Source organism: Pseudopodoces humilis, chromosome 26, assembly GCF_049639895.1.
Source record: "Pseudopodoces humilis isolate 2021_Gansu_Grassland_sample_001 chromosome 26, ASM4963989v1, whole genome shotgun sequence".
NCBI classification, from domain to species: Eukaryota; Metazoa; Chordata; class Aves; order Passeriformes; family Paridae; genus Pseudopodoces; species Pseudopodoces humilis.
The window spans coordinates 2,738,451-2,755,776 of record NC_142225.1 but is presented as its reverse complement, the minus strand read 5'-3'; the positions used below and the strand labels follow the sequence as shown (position 1 = coordinate 2,755,776).

At 42.0% G+C, this 17,326-nt stretch overlaps 1 protein-coding gene across 1 annotated transcript; it reads right to left on the bottom strand.

The window, feature by feature from the left end:
- Window positions 1-641: 641 nt before the first annotated feature.
- Window positions 642-17,304, bottom strand: RSBN1 (round spermatid basic protein 1). The gene is made up of 7 exons (XM_088067207.1): window positions 16,953-17,304; window positions 12,907-13,577; window positions 6,799-6,936; window positions 6,257-6,399; window positions 5,242-5,409; window positions 4,074-4,182; window positions 642-3,526 (listed from the first exon to the last, which is right to left on the bottom strand). Exons 1-7 carry the CDS (start codon window positions 17,302-17,304, stop codon window positions 3,065-3,067), a joined length of 2,043 nt encoding a protein of 680 aa, XP_087923333.1. The 3' UTR covers window positions 642-3,064.
- Window positions 17,305-17,326: the final 22 nt, after the last annotated feature.

Below are 17,326 nucleotides of genomic sequence, written 5' to 3'. Positions count from 1 at the left end.
CCAGATCTTCACCACCCGTCAAATTTCTTCCTTATCTCTGAAATTCCTCCTCTTTTGATTTGTACCCATTGCCTCTTGTCCTGTCACTCAGTTGCTGATGAACAGCCCCTCTCCAGCTTCCCTGTAGCCCCTGCAGAGCATGGAAGGGGCCCTGAGGTGTCCACACAGAACAGCCCCAACTTCCTCAGCCTTAGAACAAGCCATCAAATGTGCGAGAGTTTGATCAGCTCATTAAGGAGCCCGCTTTATGAAATCTTGGAGAAATTCAAATAGCAGAACAGGAGATATTCAGGAATATTTACTGGGTTTGTTCTGCTCAAACACTAAGTGGCCTGAACTCATTACTTCCTCTCTTAAACTGCTCTAGCTCATGAAAAATCAGGGTTCTACAGGTCTTGGGCTGGAAAACATTTGTGTTTGTCCCACCAAGGCTTTGTTCCAGGCAAATGAAGCAATGGCTGGAGAATGAGCAGCTTCCCAAGCAATTCCTCTCACACTTTACATCCAGACTTGAGATGGAATTTGAAAGCCTGCCAGTTTAGTTAAAGCACAGCAAAGCTGAGCATGGATTTAGTAAGAGATTCTCAAACAGCTTGTTCCTCTCTCCCTCAGTCTTTCAAAATAGGATAGCATCAGCAACATTCAGGTCATTCAAAGATACCTTTATTTATGTGCATTTAAATCTGACATTAGGTTTTAAGTTAGTAACTGAGCAGAGCACAGAGAGCATGATGCTATTGGTCATGTACCTCCATGCAAGAGGAAGTCAGAGCATTTTCCAGGAATTTCAGGCTGTTGTCACTGATTTCACTAAAACTACAGCTTGGAAAGTAGCACAAACCACCCTAGTCTTCCTTCATCCATTTGAAAACATGCTATTAGAATTTACAAAGGACTTCCAAATGTATTCTCTCTTTATTCCATTCCAATTTTCCCAAGAAACAGACAGGTTGGTGCATGGGGGCTCTCACTGTTTATGCTGCCTCTGCAGGCTTGCTCGGCCCCTGCAGGTGTGACAGTTCCTGAGTGATCAGTGCTGGCTGCCAGGGAAGGGCCACCCTGGCTGGGCCAGGGAGCAGCACGGGAGAGGCGCAGAACAGGCACGTGGAAGACTCGCAGACTTGGTCAAAAGGAAAGAACACCCTGGGGAATCTTTGAATGTGAAGGATGAACTGAAACCACTATTGCCTGTGAGGAATTTTACTTTGCACAACCCTTAAAGCTATGAAATTCCTCTCAACATAAAAAGTGGAAAAAACCCACCAGAGAACTGACAGCTCGTTTCTGAGCCGCACTGAGTCATCTAGAATTTCTGCTAAGATTAAATTACACCCCTGCATGAATCACATTACTTCTCATCATAAAAGCTTTCCATTCTAACACCTTATTTACACAGATTACTAAACGAGTCACTACCACTTCAATCTGTAAATTAGTTTTAAATTGAAATATTTCCTAGTCCTCATTTTTGTACCGAAGACAATACATACATACACATAAGGAGTAATACAGGTTCTAACTAATCACTGCAGTATCTTCTGAGGATTATTTCTCTATCAGTTTAAAATAGTGACCTCTACACTGAGGTGTTAATATGTATATAAAAGCCTACACAAACAATATTGCACAAAGTAAGATTTATAATAGAGTAACATATTTTAGAGACCCTTATAAAGAGAAGAGTAATAATTGATATTAAAAAGATGCATCCAGAACTAACACAGCATCTTTGCTTTTGTCTAGTCTAACATAGTGTTTCAAATCTTTCCTACCCCAGTGAGGATTAGAACAAATAAAGTTATCTGGAGACAGCTTAGTTTGCACCAAACCCCAACTTGTATTCTAAATGTGGGGAGGGGGGAGGGAGAGGGAAAAGGGACTTTTCCTTTTGATGACTGGAAAGGGCAGTAATAAATGGGGTGAGTGAAAGTCAAATACAGATTACACATTTACATCCAGAAACATTGAAAGATCGTTTAAAAACTGTTAATAGCTGACACTCTACACATTGAGCATGTGCTGCTGATTTTTCCACAGTAACTGGGCACCCAGGAACTACACGTGGAAAAAGCAGTCCAACGCCAAAATACTTTTTATTGTGAAATACTAATACAGAACTTACACAGTAAGGCTGTCCTTATTCTAGGAAGTCAGGTATCAGCTCAATGATTATTATATTAAGTGCATCAGTACAAGGGAAAGTCCAATCCATTGGACACGTTACGACCCGATCAAACAAGCTGCCAAGTTGGTTAAGTATTTTAAAGCCTTAAAGTGCTCAAAGATAGCAGTTTCCTCCACAAGACTACCGAGAGGTTCTCTAATTTTGACACTAGCATTTATCACGTTCAGGGAAGATGTATTTTGGAAGCAAAAACCCTCACACCAAACAACATAAGCAGTGCTGTGAGAAGTGTTAGGTCAGTAAGTCATTGCATTTCAACAGGAATCAGACACTTGCTTCAGTTCTTTTTACAGGTCACCCTTGTAGGAACTGTAAGAAACATCAATTTCTATAGCTTGTATATAAACCAACATGTCAAGAACAGACATACCAAAAATTCCACAAATCATCAAAAGTGCTGTGCTTTCTCTATTTTTTCTTTTTCTTTTTTTCTTTTTTTTTTTTTTTCTTTTTTTTTACTTTTTTAAGCAATTAAAATGAGATGGGGAAGTCACTTTGCAAGTCTTCTACAAAAGCATCACTTTCTGGTGAAGATTAGAGATAAAGTAAAAGTAGGGAAATAACAGTGACCAATGGTGAGTTCAATCATTTCATGTTCCTGGAGGAATTTCAATCTGACTTTGAGAAGATATTCAACATCTCTTCACTTAAACAGAAAGAAGTGGTAGACCACTGTTACAGGTTGTACTAAGGGGTTAAAATACAACTTGAATTTTGCATAATCTGTGTAAAAAAGATATGCTTGACATTTTGGAATGTCACCTTTCTTTATAGAATTATAGGCAAGATTTCTCCAATAAAACATAAGCCAGTTACAAAACTATAACTTCACATCAAAATTTTAAAAAGTTGTTTAAAAAATGTTTGAATATATACATATCACACAGAAGAGCCTGCATGATCCTGTGGATTGTGTTGCTGATCAGACTCTGTTTTAAAACCTGGAAGGGGCTGAGCCACCTGATCTGGTTGCACAAGTCCTGATATTGAAGAAACAGAGGAGGAGAGCACCCCTGGGGTAAGCTGAATTTCTATACCTGGTTCTTCAGACTCTATCTTTACACTCACACCTTGGGGTTCACCTTCTGCCTCTGTGTTTCCAGGAACATCACTGCTCAGGCTTGAATTGCTTTCTGCTTTTGGAGAAGTCTCCCCCACGGGGTGATACTGTTTGAGTCTGATGTGCCAGGCTAAGCTGCAGACTGCTGACACTGTTTTGAACTGATGAATGACATTTCTAGGGATGAAGTAGATGTCATTGTCACACAACTGAATCCTAGCATAGCGAATGCCTTCCCGTCTCATTTGGTTTAGTTTGGCTTCGTCCACCCATTGAACACACTGGGAGAAGGAGAGATGGGAAAGTTAGTGATAAACTCTTCAAACAATTCAGCATCTTTCTGTTTTCAAGTTAATTCATGTCCAAATCAGAATGTTTCCGTTTCATGGGTAAAACTTCAAATTCAAATGAGAACTAGACTTTTAAAATACAGTTTCTCAGATATGCACATCTTTAGATGAGAATGAAGAGGTTTCTATAGTTATAGTTAAAAACTACAAAAATGGGCTGTGTTATTTGGGCTGACAGGACTTAGTTTAGATGCTTCCATAGCCTAAGACATCAGACATTAGAAAAATCAGGAACAGGCACACATGGCTCAATCAACAGATTGTTTCTACAGCACACCCTGGGATCCACAGCATGAACCCCAGCTCAGGGGAAAGGAAAAGAAAAAGATCCCTTCCAACTGAGCTATTTTATCCTGAACTGAGAGAATTATGGGAACTGATGGGATACAAAAGGGCTGACTTTAGGGAGAAGCTGGGATCTGTCAGAAACTCCTCCCAAAACATCAGGAATGAGCTGTCACAAGGGCAGATTTGATACCTGTGACACTGGAGGTTCATGCAGGTCCAGCTGAAGTCTCTGCACAACATCAGTGAAGTCTTCAGCATGAAAACAAACCACATCTTTGGTTATACGAGGCTGGTCACTCCTAGAAAAAAATGAGAATTCCACAAATTTTTAAAGTATTTCAGTTACAGAGCATTACAGCTCTTCCCAGCAGAAAGCTTCATTGAACCAATGACCTGCTTCAGTGCACAAAGTCTCAACACTTCTCAATAGTGTATTATTTTGAAAAACAGGGATAATTCATAGATTTCTCTTTTTTCTTTCTCCACTCTTGCTCCATTCACAAGAGAAGTGACGTTTGCATGGGCAATATACTGAAAAGCCTGTGAACCAGGTTCAAACTGCCACTATGAAAGTTCTCTGTGTTCCAGGAACCACAATTTGCCTCAATTCTTCCATTCTAAAATTGGACAGAATAATTCTGCATTAAGGGAAAAATGTAAAATTATAAAATAACACTGAAGTTGAACCTGTGAGTAGTTTTATTCAACAGCGGAGTATACGAAATACTGGCATCTTTTAGTCTAATGATATCGCTAATGATGCTATCCAATTTCTACTGTAATTTCTAGCTATTAAAATGATGCAAATCCAGTTTCTCTGCAAGGTCAACAGCAATATCCTGGGTGCATAACCTGAGAAAGCACCGCAGCTGTGAAGCTAATTGCACTGAACTCTCAGACTGCAGTTACAAAAGCTAGAATTAACATATGTGCTCAGGAAAAGAATAATCAAGGATGATGGTCCAAGTTTAAGGCTTTTGTACATCACTAAAATATTCTGCAAGCTGCTGCTACAAATTTTTTACTGCCTCTAGATGGAAAAATAGGAAGTGCGCAGCTTGAGGTTTTCAGCTCTATGCAGCTTTTGAATCACAGAATCACACAATGAACTAGGTTGGAAAAGACGTTTAAGATTATCTTGTCCAACCTATGGCCTAACACCTCCTCATCAACTAAACCATAGCACTGAGTGCCACATCCTGGCTTTATTTTTAAACACATCCAATGAGTCCACCACCTCCCTGGGCAGATGATTCCAGTGATTGTCTCATTATAGGGTTTAAACTGTTTCTGATTAGGTTTGTTTTGCAAGGAATTTTTTTTTTTTTAAAGAATAGCTGCATTCCAGCAGCACTTACCATTCCCCAAACTGCACAGCCTTGAGCACCCCAACAGCAGCTGTGCTCTGCCAGTCAAAGCCCTGCCCCACATGGTCAGCGTGAGCTCTGGTCCTGTCCTCAAACAGGACCTCGCGGGGCTCGCTGGTCCGAGGTAGGTACTGCAGGTTCTTGATCTCGTTCATGGACCTGCAATGGGATAAAAACACACTAAAAATGTCCCTGTTGCTCAAAAATTAACATTTGTACTGAAATAATCTTGAAATAGTGGGTGCTGCAGGATTCCAAGGAACAAAGCATTTCCTTGATTTTTTTCTAGGTGTTTATTTGGTGAAAGATTGAAACGAAAGTAGCAAAGTACAATTCAGCTTATGAGATCAAACTTCACAAAACAAATCAAGTCACATAATTTTTGTGTTCACTTGTGCTGAAAGACTTCCTCCAAGAATGTATTGGTATGTGAAATAGAGCTATCCTACAGAACCTGAGCTTCAGGTATTTGGGAGTACATCCAAAAATTCCTGAAACGACAATTAAAATATGCTTCCAAATTTCCTGAAATTTGTCTTAGAGCACTCTTTCAGGGACAGAAAGCAAGCACACACAATAATTCCTGAGCAGGCAGGCAGTGTTACAAGTGCTTTAGCACTGACTGCACTCTGATGCAGCATAAGCAGTAGAAGGATCTCTGCTGTTTTATGGCATTCCACCTGCTCTTACCACCAAATTGGTCCTTCCCACAGAAATAAGACTAATTAAGCCTCCTGAAGGATAATAAAAAGAGGTTTTAATCTTAAAGCACTGATCTAGGATACGTAAGAAGTACTGAAAGAAGTTGTGAAATAAAATACCCATCACAGGTAACATTTAATTTGTCTGCTGAGCCAATTTGAAACAAAGTGAAAGTGAAACTTAAATCTGAATTAGTCCTCTGAAAAGCCAGTTGCACATCAATCACTTTGCTTTTGTTCTCAAGTCTGACACAGACTTAACTGCAATGTTTTTCCTCAAGTACAAAAGGAAACCCAAACTGTACCGGCGCCGTTTGAAGGGTGATTTTGGCATATCAGCTGTGGGGATCATCTGCTCTCCCGGCCTCACCCACATGATGGGTCCATCATCACTCTGGGACCTGCACTGAAGTCTGAGACTGGAAAGAGTCCCCCAGGGCAAAGTCATCTAAAAGAAAATAGGAACAGAACAACCCACAAAACACACATAACACAAAACACTGGGTAAGATAGAAAAATTAAATGATGCCTTTGGTAAAACTGGTTCATATCTGCTGTCAGAAGAATTGCATAGAAACTAAGTAAGTTTGAGAAGAAAAAGATATTCCAAGCTAATTTTGTCAAGCATAGTTTTTAGGGAAGTAGAAGTGCATATATATATAACAAACTTGATTTTTTTTTTTTTTAATTAGCCACCTCATTCCTTGCCTTTGGACACAGGAAAGAATGAACCTCAGTAGCCCAAATAAGCACACTAATAAAGAAAATACCTTACAGTTTCTAATTACTTGGAAATCTAACAATTGCTTAAATATCTACAGTGCTCTGATCACAAGTTACTGCTTACTCTAAGAAATGGAGATTCTTCCAACATATCTAGGAATTCTGGGAAGTAGTCCCCAACTTCTTCATCCACTGCTCCCACCAGGCTGATCTGGCGCATGGGTCCTGCTCTGTAGGTGCCACAGCAGTACGTCCGATTGACCTGAAGGCCAGACAGGAGACAACACCACCACAGCTTTAGTTCTCTCACAGGAGATTAAAACTAACTAATCTAACACAGCTGGGATCAATCTTGGACTCATCTACACCTGTTTCAGCAGCTGTGCCTTTAGGAATAAGCACAGGGACTGTTTAGAACAGAAGGGAAAGAAAGGACTCCTGCTTGTACTCCTGACAGGAAATCCTTCTGAAGTTTGAATAACAGCAAGTGAATATTTGACTAATTCAGGAACAATTCAACACTTCCAGGCTGACTTGAGAAAACAACCACACAAGGTTTCATTGTGACTCAGTCTTTCTCCAGCAAGCTTCAACTCTCCATAGTTTGTGCAGCTGGACTGTTGCTTCTACGTTTCAAACCAGATGCTCCTGGGACATGCACATTCCTCATTTCAGCCCTGTCCCTGAGGTCCTCCCCCTGGGACTGCAGTGAAAAACCTGTGTCCTTCCTGCAGTGGTTCTGGTGGTGCTATTACAGTATACACAGAATACTGGGCAAAAAGCAGAGGAAATGAGAGGTTTAGCTGGAAAGCCAGTGCTCACTGAGAAGAATTTTAGGATAACCATTTGCAGCAAAACCTACTGTCAGTGCTGGGGCCAGAAGCACTTTAATCTCAAGCTCGTGGACATCCTCTAGAACACAGACTGTCCCACCTTCCAGGGCATCTGGAAACTTTTCTTGCCAATTTCCTGTTCCCAGAGGAGAGCCATGGGCAAACGCCAGTGTTCTGTAGCCTCATCCTATGGACTGCAGCTGGAAGATGCCACTGGCCACAGAGGAGGTTCTGTGTAGATACCACAGCTAAATGACACTATAGAGCACAAGCTCTATACAGCACAAGTCTGTTTTGCACACTCAATTGTGTCTGAGCCCCAGCCTTCAGTGCTCTAAGCTGTTCTCCATGACTGAGTGGTGGGACAGTACAGACAATTACTGGTAAATCTCCAGTTTAACAGTCATGTTCACACTGTGTGATGCACAACTCCACTTATAGATACGTGGGTGGAGCAGCTTAGCTTTTAGTTTCAGTTTTGCATGTTTAGCCAGCAAACCAGATGTCATTAAACTAGTCCATGGAGTTGTTAAAGGTAAATTAGGAGAGACTAATAAAGGAAGAATAGAATTACTGCTGCAATTTTATCCTCCATCAGAAGCCATAGATATTTCACTTCCTAATTGCAGGAGTTTAGCTCACTCTATTTGCTGAATGCAGTTCAGAGCAGGAGCACTGGAACACCTCAACAATGTTTTAGTTCTGTGCACCTACAGACAAACTGAGGACTGAAGGGCCCTGGTCCTTCTCCAGTGAAGCTTAACTGCCTGGCACTCGACTCTTTCCAGATGAGTTCTGTGCTACTGAAACCACCTGGTGAGAGTCACTGGTATTTCACAGGTGTTGGCATGAGCTAAAATAAATTAGAATTCCATAAGCAGTTTCTCCTTGTAATGTTTTCAATGGAAATGAAAAATGAGAAGTTTTAACTATTTATTTTTCATGCACTGGAACAATGAAAAAATAGACAAGAATTCAGGAATTACACAGGAAAGAGTAGAAATACTTTAGGGAAACATTGGATTTCAATGCTTTAGCTTTTAATAGAAATTAAAGGAATATAACAGACTTGAGGATTAAACCTAGGACATATTTACACCGAAAACATGCACCAACCCACAGCAATCCCCAGCAGGCTATATTATTCATCTCAAGTACCTCAATCACAGGGGATGTAGCCTGCTAGTTTAATATGCCATAAAAAACCTCCTCAGTTTTTTTAAAACTGCTTCTCTCTCATTGTTAATTCCTTCTGAGCAGCAAACACCAACACCACCAGTTAGGCCAGTAGTCTCAAGAACATGATGTAATGAACATCTGAAAGAACAGGCACCTTGCTCTCACTTTACAGCTGGGTGGTTTTAGTGTCCCATGAGCAAGCACCCGCCTGGCTGTACTGCAAACTCTTTGGCCTTGCATTCACCAGGTGCTCCAGATCCCCTCTGAGCTCTATTCACTCCACAGCCACCTCATTGCACAGCCTGCACCCCTCATTGCAGGAAGAAAGCTGAGATGATGAAATAGCTGAAGTCACTTTGTTATGTCCACTAGGATCTCTCTCAGTGTTTTTTAGTTTTGTTTAAAGTTCAGCTCTTGTTTAGGAACTTAGCTGGGGTCACTCCAGTTCATACGGCTGCCAGAAGTCAGTAACTTATTACCACAGCACCTCCCTTGCTATAATTTGTTCCCTGTCCTGCTTTAAAAGCAGCAGTGGGTCACAAGCAGTCACTGCTACTGTTTTTACTGTTGCAAAAAGACAATGGGGCCAGTAAGACCACTCAGGCAGCCTGTGCCCTTTCAAATGCCACCCAGCCATCACTGCCATGCGTACCCCCCACACTGACAGTGACATGGGCATGTTTAAAATTAACTCTTGAGTGCTCATGGAGACATTTTCTCTCAGCTGCACCTTGTGCCTATCAGTGTTTCCCACACTTGGGTGAGAACAGAAGCAGGCTGAGGCAGTGTTTCCTGTCAGAGGCACAGAGCTGGTGTTTATTTGCATGCTTCTGAGCCACCCCAGCCTCACCACTGGTTAAGTGAGCAGCACAGGGTGAGAAGAGGACACACAGATGAGGCATCAACTGGAGACAAATGAAATTAAGCCTCAGAAGTTTCTCTCCAGTTGCAAGAAAAGCATGAATCAGTTGACAGCAACAGTATTTCAGTATACCAAGTCAGCTATAAAACCAACCACACAAACACTTGGCTACAAGGAAGAAAGCAAGAGCAGAAGGCTGATTCCTGCTGAAGGACATGCCAGCGCAGCAAGGGTGACATGTTTGACTAAAATCTGACATCATGCAGGATCACTGGGCATTGTTTGTATGGCTTTAGTGACAAACCAAATGAAGTTTGCAGTTCAGTTGCACAATTTTTCCACTTAATACTTTAGTAGCTACTGCTAAAAAAAGAAATTACCCTTCCAGAATCAGAGAAGTTCACATGGGGCAGACAACCAAGCTGTGATGTGGTTAATGAACCAAAGCTGTCAGGGACAGAGTAACCTGTTCTGAGCAACAGGAGTAAGAAAACTTACCCAGTTATCACCTGTTGGCTGCTTCTCCCACCTTCTTCCCAGAAGAAACAGCAGCTTATGCAAAACCTACTTCCCCAATTCTCTTTCCTGGCCTCTTCCCAGAACCCGCACACACCCTCTGTGACAGCCTAACTGTTCTTTGGATCACAGAGAGAATTCATCAGGCAGAGAATTGATCAGTTGGGAAAAAAAGAAGTGTTTTTTAAACTCTAAATATATTCTCATTCACTGAGTGGAAGCAATTGTACTGAAACAAGTGATAAGAAAAATAAGAGTTCATTCCAGCTGCACCACAAAGAGTTTCCAAATTAGTGTGCCCTTATGTGAGGAAAGCTTACTGCTCAGTGATTTGAGTCTTGAAAGCTCTCAGCCCAAGTGCACAGCTCCACAGTAAAGGCGAGCTGCAGTACTTCAGTGTTAGAACCCATGAGTGCCAATGCAAGCAAAGAATCCACAGGACATTAAAGATGAATTATTTTAAGATACTGAAACCAAACACTTATGTAACAAATATATATTGGAGTGCTTTGCTATAAACTCACTGCCCTGAGAACAAAGGAATTCACCTTGCAAAGCAGTTAATTATCACTAGATTTACCAAGTCCTTTAGATTAAAGTCAGTATTTTGAATACTGCAATTCAGTTTCACTAAAAACACAAAACAGCTGAATGTCATGCAAGCCAAAGATCACATTAACTTGCAGTTTACAGAACAAATTTAGATTTCTTGACACTGAATCTTCAGGATTCAAGACTCCCTAATGCTCCAGACCCCCTCGGCACAGGTCTGTGCAGCAAACTCATGCACAGAGAACAAACCTAGAACAGAGGCAACTTAATTATAAATAGTCAGTGTTACAGCATACAATAGTGCAACATGTTTAATCTGCAAACGCACAACTATGAAGTGCTTCTGCACTGTACAGTTCTTGTACAGAAGAGTGAAAAGTGAAGCTTGGCCAATCTGTTCATCCCTCACCAGATCTGCCAAGGAACACCAGCCCAACAGCCAGGTTCATCACCCAGGCCCTCGAGCAGGGCATTGCAGCCTTCTCCATTCCAAGACAAGCCAGCCTGCGAAACTTGGGTGAACCCACTAGCAATTCCAATGTTTCCTTCAGCTTTTCCATCACCTGTATTCTCTGGAGAGCCCTGCTCCAGCTGCCTGTGATAGCTCCCCTGCTCTGTTTGCTCAGGGAGAAGTGCACTAACACACTTCAGCCAGATAGGATTAACCAGGTCATGCTGGAGCTGGGTTTAGAGAAGTGGTTTAGACCAACTGAACCTTATGTCATGACTCAATCAAGTTTAGACAGTACTTAAAATAGAATTAATTGAAGTACCAGCAGACTATAACCCAACAAAGCCTCTTATTTATTACCATACATTCCTCACGTGTATTTATAGTGCCAGTATTTGTGTTCACAGGACATTCACTGAGAAAAAATGCAATTGTTAAACATTCCAGAGGCTCTGTTTAGCCATTTCAGGGGTCATCACATATACTCAAGCCAGAATGCAATCAGGACACCAAAGAATACAGATAAATCCCTAATACAGAAGACTTTAAAGCCTGATCTGTGGACACATCTGCAGCACACAGGTGTGTGCTGTGCAGAAGTGCTATTGCCCACAGCAGTGGTTCAGAGACTTTTTGGGGTACTCTGCACCCAGACACAGCATAACTAATTACTTAAATCAAGAAACAGAATCTGGTTGAAGTAAGTGCTGCAGCAGAGAACCACTGTCAAACAAAAAGCCAAGTGTCAGAATTATTCATTTAATGCTATTCAGAGACTCCACAGCAACCAAGCAGTAATTTTCTGTAAAGGAGTAATTGTTTTTCCAATGCAAATCTTGCTTATAAGCATTTGGTAAACCCTACAGAGACCCAAATAGCCCATCAACAAGCACTGACACTCCAAAGTCTATTGTTAATGCTGTGCTCCTATTCTACTGAACTGAACACCACTACACTTTCAGATTTATCCTCCCAACAGGTGAACTAGTAAATGTAATTAATGTCTCAACTAAAGACCTTAAAGTAATAAACCGTTTGGATCCATTCTCAGACTAAACAGAAAGAAGCTTTATTCCATCAAAAAGAAATTTATCTAAGCTGTAAGCTTGTGGTATACTCATAGACACTTCTGAGTTTGATCACAAGACTAAAATGCCAGAGATTTTCATATAGGAATCTTAAAATTAGCTTAGTTTTTACTGTTGCATCCATTTAAGTTACACAGAGATACAGTTTCAGAATTTAGTTTCAGCATAACATGGAAACAAAGGGAGTAAATAAAATGAAACTCCTTTTCCAAGGCAATATAAAAGATCCTCTAGCAACCTTCAAGTTAGAAAGTTTAAGCAGCATAAGGCATTGAGGGAACTAAGATAATAAAACCCTTGTGAAACAGATATACTGAAACGTGAAAAGTAACATCATTGCAAAAAAACCCCAAACTCCAAGACCCAAGAAAACAAACCCCAGCTCTACTGACTTGGAAAGCAGCGCTAGCATTTGCAGTCCATGCAACTCCTGACAAAGACTTGGCTGTTGTTTTGAACAATCTCAGTGTTTTCCCAAGTTTAGAAGAAAAATATGCTCAGTGCAGATCTTTCCTCAGGTCACAGGTAGCAGTGTCTGAGGTGTGATTCACTAGCTACCTGGGAGCACAGAAAAGCTTTACGCAGATGCAGGAATAGACAGCACAGTAGTGTAGCCCTAACATTACTTTTCTTCATCTTCATTAGAAAATAAATTTGTGACTTGCCTATTTTAAAGCATACCTGCTCTGGGTTACTGAGATTAATCAAATCTAGGTATTGTGCAACATTTATGCTTTTGAATAGTTCTTACCTGAGAGTGAAAATTTGAAATTGTTGTTGTTTCAATGTCCTTCTTGCCCAAAATTTCCATTTTCACTGGAGTATTTGGAAAGTTAAAAGCAAAGTAATCCAGGAAGTCTGGCAAATAGGCAGCTGCTCCGTGCACTATGGCTAAAGCATAATATGCTGCATTTTTATCATTTTCACTGAATGACAATGCAAGAAACTCTTCTGCAAATCTCTCCATCTCCACTGGAGACAAAAATGAGAGTTCATCCATGTAAGCGTGCAGGACCAGGGCACCTCCATTGGACTGATGCTCCTCGTGAATGAAGTTACTGAATTTAGTGCCAGTCTTCAGGAAGCTGCTGCGGACAGAGTGCTCCTGGTGTGTCACAAAGGGGGTTTGTACTCCCTGGGGTATCCGGTATTCCTGCATGCCCAAGTTCAGCCTGCACAGCTGCTCATCCTTCAGGTACCTGAAGGATTCCTTGTTCATTTCCAGGTTGTCACACTGTCCTTGAGACAGAGTCTCCTTGTCAATGCGAGTGAGCCCAGCACACACAGTCTGCACCTCTTTGTTGTACATCTTCAGACGTTTTCCCCTCACATCTTCCCGGTGTTTCTTTTTCTTTTTTTTCTTTATTTTCTTCATAATAAGACTGTCAGCTCGCTGGGTTTTGCCATTTTCATCTGGAGTTCCTGGTAACAACAATAAAGAGAAGATTAGAGTTCTGCAGTTGCAGCATATTCACCCCAAAAGAATTCAGGCCTCTCACTTGCTGAAGGGATCTACTCCCAGGGAGATTGACCAATCTTAAAACACTTTTAAGATTAACAAAAGCCTGACTTTTGACTGAATTTTACAACCAAAAATGCTATCTATAGTTATACAAATAAAAGCTTGAGTTAAGGAAAACTTCCAAAATTCTAGCTTAATATTTAGAAATACTTAAACAGATTTATTAGAATACCTTTAAAAGGACTCTGTATTTCAGAACATCTATAATTAAATACATTAATAACTTCTGACATTTAAGGCAGTGCCATACAGGGAAAGAGGATAAACAAGTATGTGTAACATTTAAACATTAAGACTTTCATTACAGAACACTTCCCTGCTTTTAGACAGGTGATACAGAAGCAAACAGAGTAGCACTGAACAGCTACAAGCTTTACTTACATTTAGAGGTAAAAACATTAAGTAAATCTTAGCTTGCTGATCTTTTAAAATTAAAGGACCCAAATCATCACATCAACAGATTCAGTCTTATAGTTAATGATTCAGTTGAGAGAAAGAAATTAAGAGCCTGTTTTAGTTGTTCCACTTTTTTTTGAGGTTAATCAACCTCCAAAATGCTGAGAGATAAAATGTAAAGGAGTAGCTCTGTCAGGCAAAATGGAATAGTTTAAGTTCTTATTTCAAGAATAAAAACTAATTTAAATAGTGTTTAGCAAGGGACAAAGGTAATTAGAAAAACTGATGCTCCAGCTGTTAAAAACTCAAATTGCCAAGACGAGATTTTAGCATGCCTGAATCAAAGAACCATTTCATCCAACAATGCCCATAAATCTCCTGGAGATGTGTTAGCAGGATAGCCATTGGGATGAGCACAACCTACAGCTGAAGGCAACACCTGACCAAAGATGCAATAACTAAAGTTTTACCGTTTGCCCTCAGCACAGGGCTTTGTCCTAATACAATTTCCTTTCTTTGGCTGCACACTGGTATTCCCTCTTTATTCTCTTAGAGCACTTAAGTTAAAGAAAAAAATACATGTTACACTGTTTTATGAGGAAAGGTGTAGTGATAAACACAGGCAGCTCCAGGTTCTTTAGCGTAACCAGTGTTTAACTGGATCATTACTGGTTTGGTCTTGGAGCTCCTTACTGGAGAGGGTTGACCTTCATAACAGCCTGGAGTAAGGAACAGAGTTACTCATGAAGCAAAGAAAGAGCTGATTGCTTAATCCTCACTTTGTACAATAGTCTTAGGACCTGAAATTCAAGTTTTCACTGTGCTGCTGCAGCCCTTGCAAACAGTAAAGGCCCTGATCTTTCTATTTCAGAGAAACCAGGAAAAGCAGGGTGGTATCTCTTGTTCCAGGAAGTCAACTGAAACGGTTCTTGGAATGAGGTTTTCTGCAAGACTCAGATGTGAGGGGTGCATGGCTTGCTCAGTCACTGGGCTCTCAAGCACAGACACTGCTTTACTCACTGACTGAATGTGCAATTCACACACCAGGTATTTGTCCTGGTGAGACCAGAGATCCCAAGCTGGAACTAAAAAAAATTTCATGCCCCACTGAGGGGTTGGAGATACTTTCCTATGCACGTTTCTAAGAACATTTGGTTGTTAAAGGTCTCTTATTTTAAGCATTTCTGATTCTAGGTATAATTTTAAAACCTCACACATTTTAATTCAAAGTATCTTCCTGCCATATGCTAATAACAGACAGAGGAATCCTTGCATTTGGGAGCTTCCAGTGAACACTTGTCTGTTTTCTGGATAAAAGCTGCCCTGGCTGCTGCTTGATACACTGAACACAGCAGAGTCCCACTATTACAGTGAGTAACTGCTGTATTCAGTGAAGCTAAACATATATGGCATAATAATGCCTCGCAATCTTGAAGGAAGTATTGTTTTAATTATTTCTTTAAATAAACAGAAAGCCTCCAGCACCTCAAACACAAAAAAGCTGTGAACAGGTCACTAAACTATGGGCTCAGTAGTGAGGCATAGTGACAGCAACGCCAATAACTCAGCTACTCTAAAATGATCAGACATCCCACAAGAGAACCAGAGCCATTATTAAACAGCAAAAACAGTGGGGGTGGTCACTGTCACCTGGGGCCACATATAAGCATAGTATAGTTAGTGTAATAGGTAATTTAATTAGATTATAGATCAAAATAAAAACTGATATTCAGGAAAAGAAATACAGCCCCATCCCTAAAGGCACTACCCCTACAGCTGCAGGCAGGCAGTGCTCAGATGAGCAAACAGCATTCCCTTGCAAATCTGGAATTCTGATACTCATTTTCACACTGTTTAAGCTTTCATTACGAGGCCCAATTTAATTCTGGGTTAGAACTGACACAGTGACACTCCATTCTACAAAGTTATACTGCTCCAAACTTTTGCTTGATAAACACTGTTAAAACCACAGAGGTTTACCATGAGGAGCTTTTATAATCATTATTCAAGCACAGCGGTGTGGAAGCATTAACTAGTGGAGAAAAGCCTCTCCCAGTAATAGTTCTGTTCATTCTTAAGACAGTCCTATCTAGAGTTTACTCTACAGACACCTGATTTCTGTAAGCAAGTGCATCTTTGGTTTTGTTGGCACAAAACCTGCCCATACACTCCTCAAATATAATTCACCACATTATATTTTTAATTACAGCAGCTTTTGCAGTTATTTTGTATCTATGTTGCTCTCTCCAAGAAGATTTTTACTATAACAAATCTCTGAGCAGAACCAAAACAATCACTCTGTACTGTTAAAAAAAAATAAAACCACACACAGCACACACCAAAATCCAGAGATACTTTGGCATTTCAATGAAAGAAAACAAAGAATAATTTGAATTGGAAGGGACCTCTAGAGATCATCCAGTGAAACCCCACTGGATGATCACACCCGCCTTGGAAATATTTGCATGGAATCACGAGATCCCTTCTCAGGTCACTTATTAAAATCAACAATTAAAAATAAGAAATAATAATAATAATAATAAAAATAATACAAAAAAAGCAAACCAGCAGCTCCTCACACGTTAATGCAAACACAGAGGGCAGAAACCTTCATTCCCACAGAACTTGCACGCTGAACCTACGATGAGGGCGATTCTGACAGCAGCAGCAGCGCACCTACCCCGCGCTCCGTCCCCGGGCCAGCACCGCCGTGCCCGCTACGACACGGCCGGACCAGGGCCGCCGAGCCCGCTGCGCTGCCGCCGCCCGCTGCCCTCCACAGGGGCTCCCGGGGCTCCCGGCGCGGCGCTGCTGCCGCCTGGCCGAGCCCGCCGGGGGCACCCGCCGGCCCCGCGCCCCTCGCGCCCCCCGCCCCTCACCTCGCTGGCTGGGCCGCCCCGCCGCGCCGTCCGCGGGGCTGCCGCGCCTCGCCTTGTGCCCAGTGGGCTCGGCGTGGTGCCGGTGGTGGTGTCGGCGCTCCCCGGGCGGCGGGAGGCTGAGCGGGGAGAACGTGAACAGTCCCGCAGCGGCGGGGAGGGCGGGCGGGGGCGGCGCCTCAGCGGGGCCGGGCCCCGCCAGCATCGGCTGGCTCGGCCGGGCCCGCTTGGCGGCCGGCGGTTCGCCGGCTGCCGCCCGCCGGCGGCGAGGCCCGCGGGGCCGGGCGGGCCGGTCCGCTGAGGGCGGGATCGGCTCCTCCGGGGCCCGCGGCACCGCGGCGACCTGCGCGGCCATTTCAGGGGCTCCCTCACACACA

Excerpts from the sequence above, each read along its gene's own strand:
- RSBN1 (XM_088067207.1), bottom strand. The coding sequence starts at position 17,304 with ATGGCCGCGCAGGTCGCCGCGGTGCCGCGGGCCCCGGAGGAGCCGATC. Across the intron at positions 6,937-12,906 it reads TTTCAAATTTTCACTCTCAG|GTCAATCGGACGTACTGCTG; the intron begins GTAAGAACTATT and ends TCTGGCCTTCAG. Across the intron at positions 6,400-6,798 it reads AAGAATCTCCATTTCTTAGA|ATGACTTTGCCCTGGGGGAC; the intron begins GTAAGCAGTAAC and ends ATTTTCTTTTAG.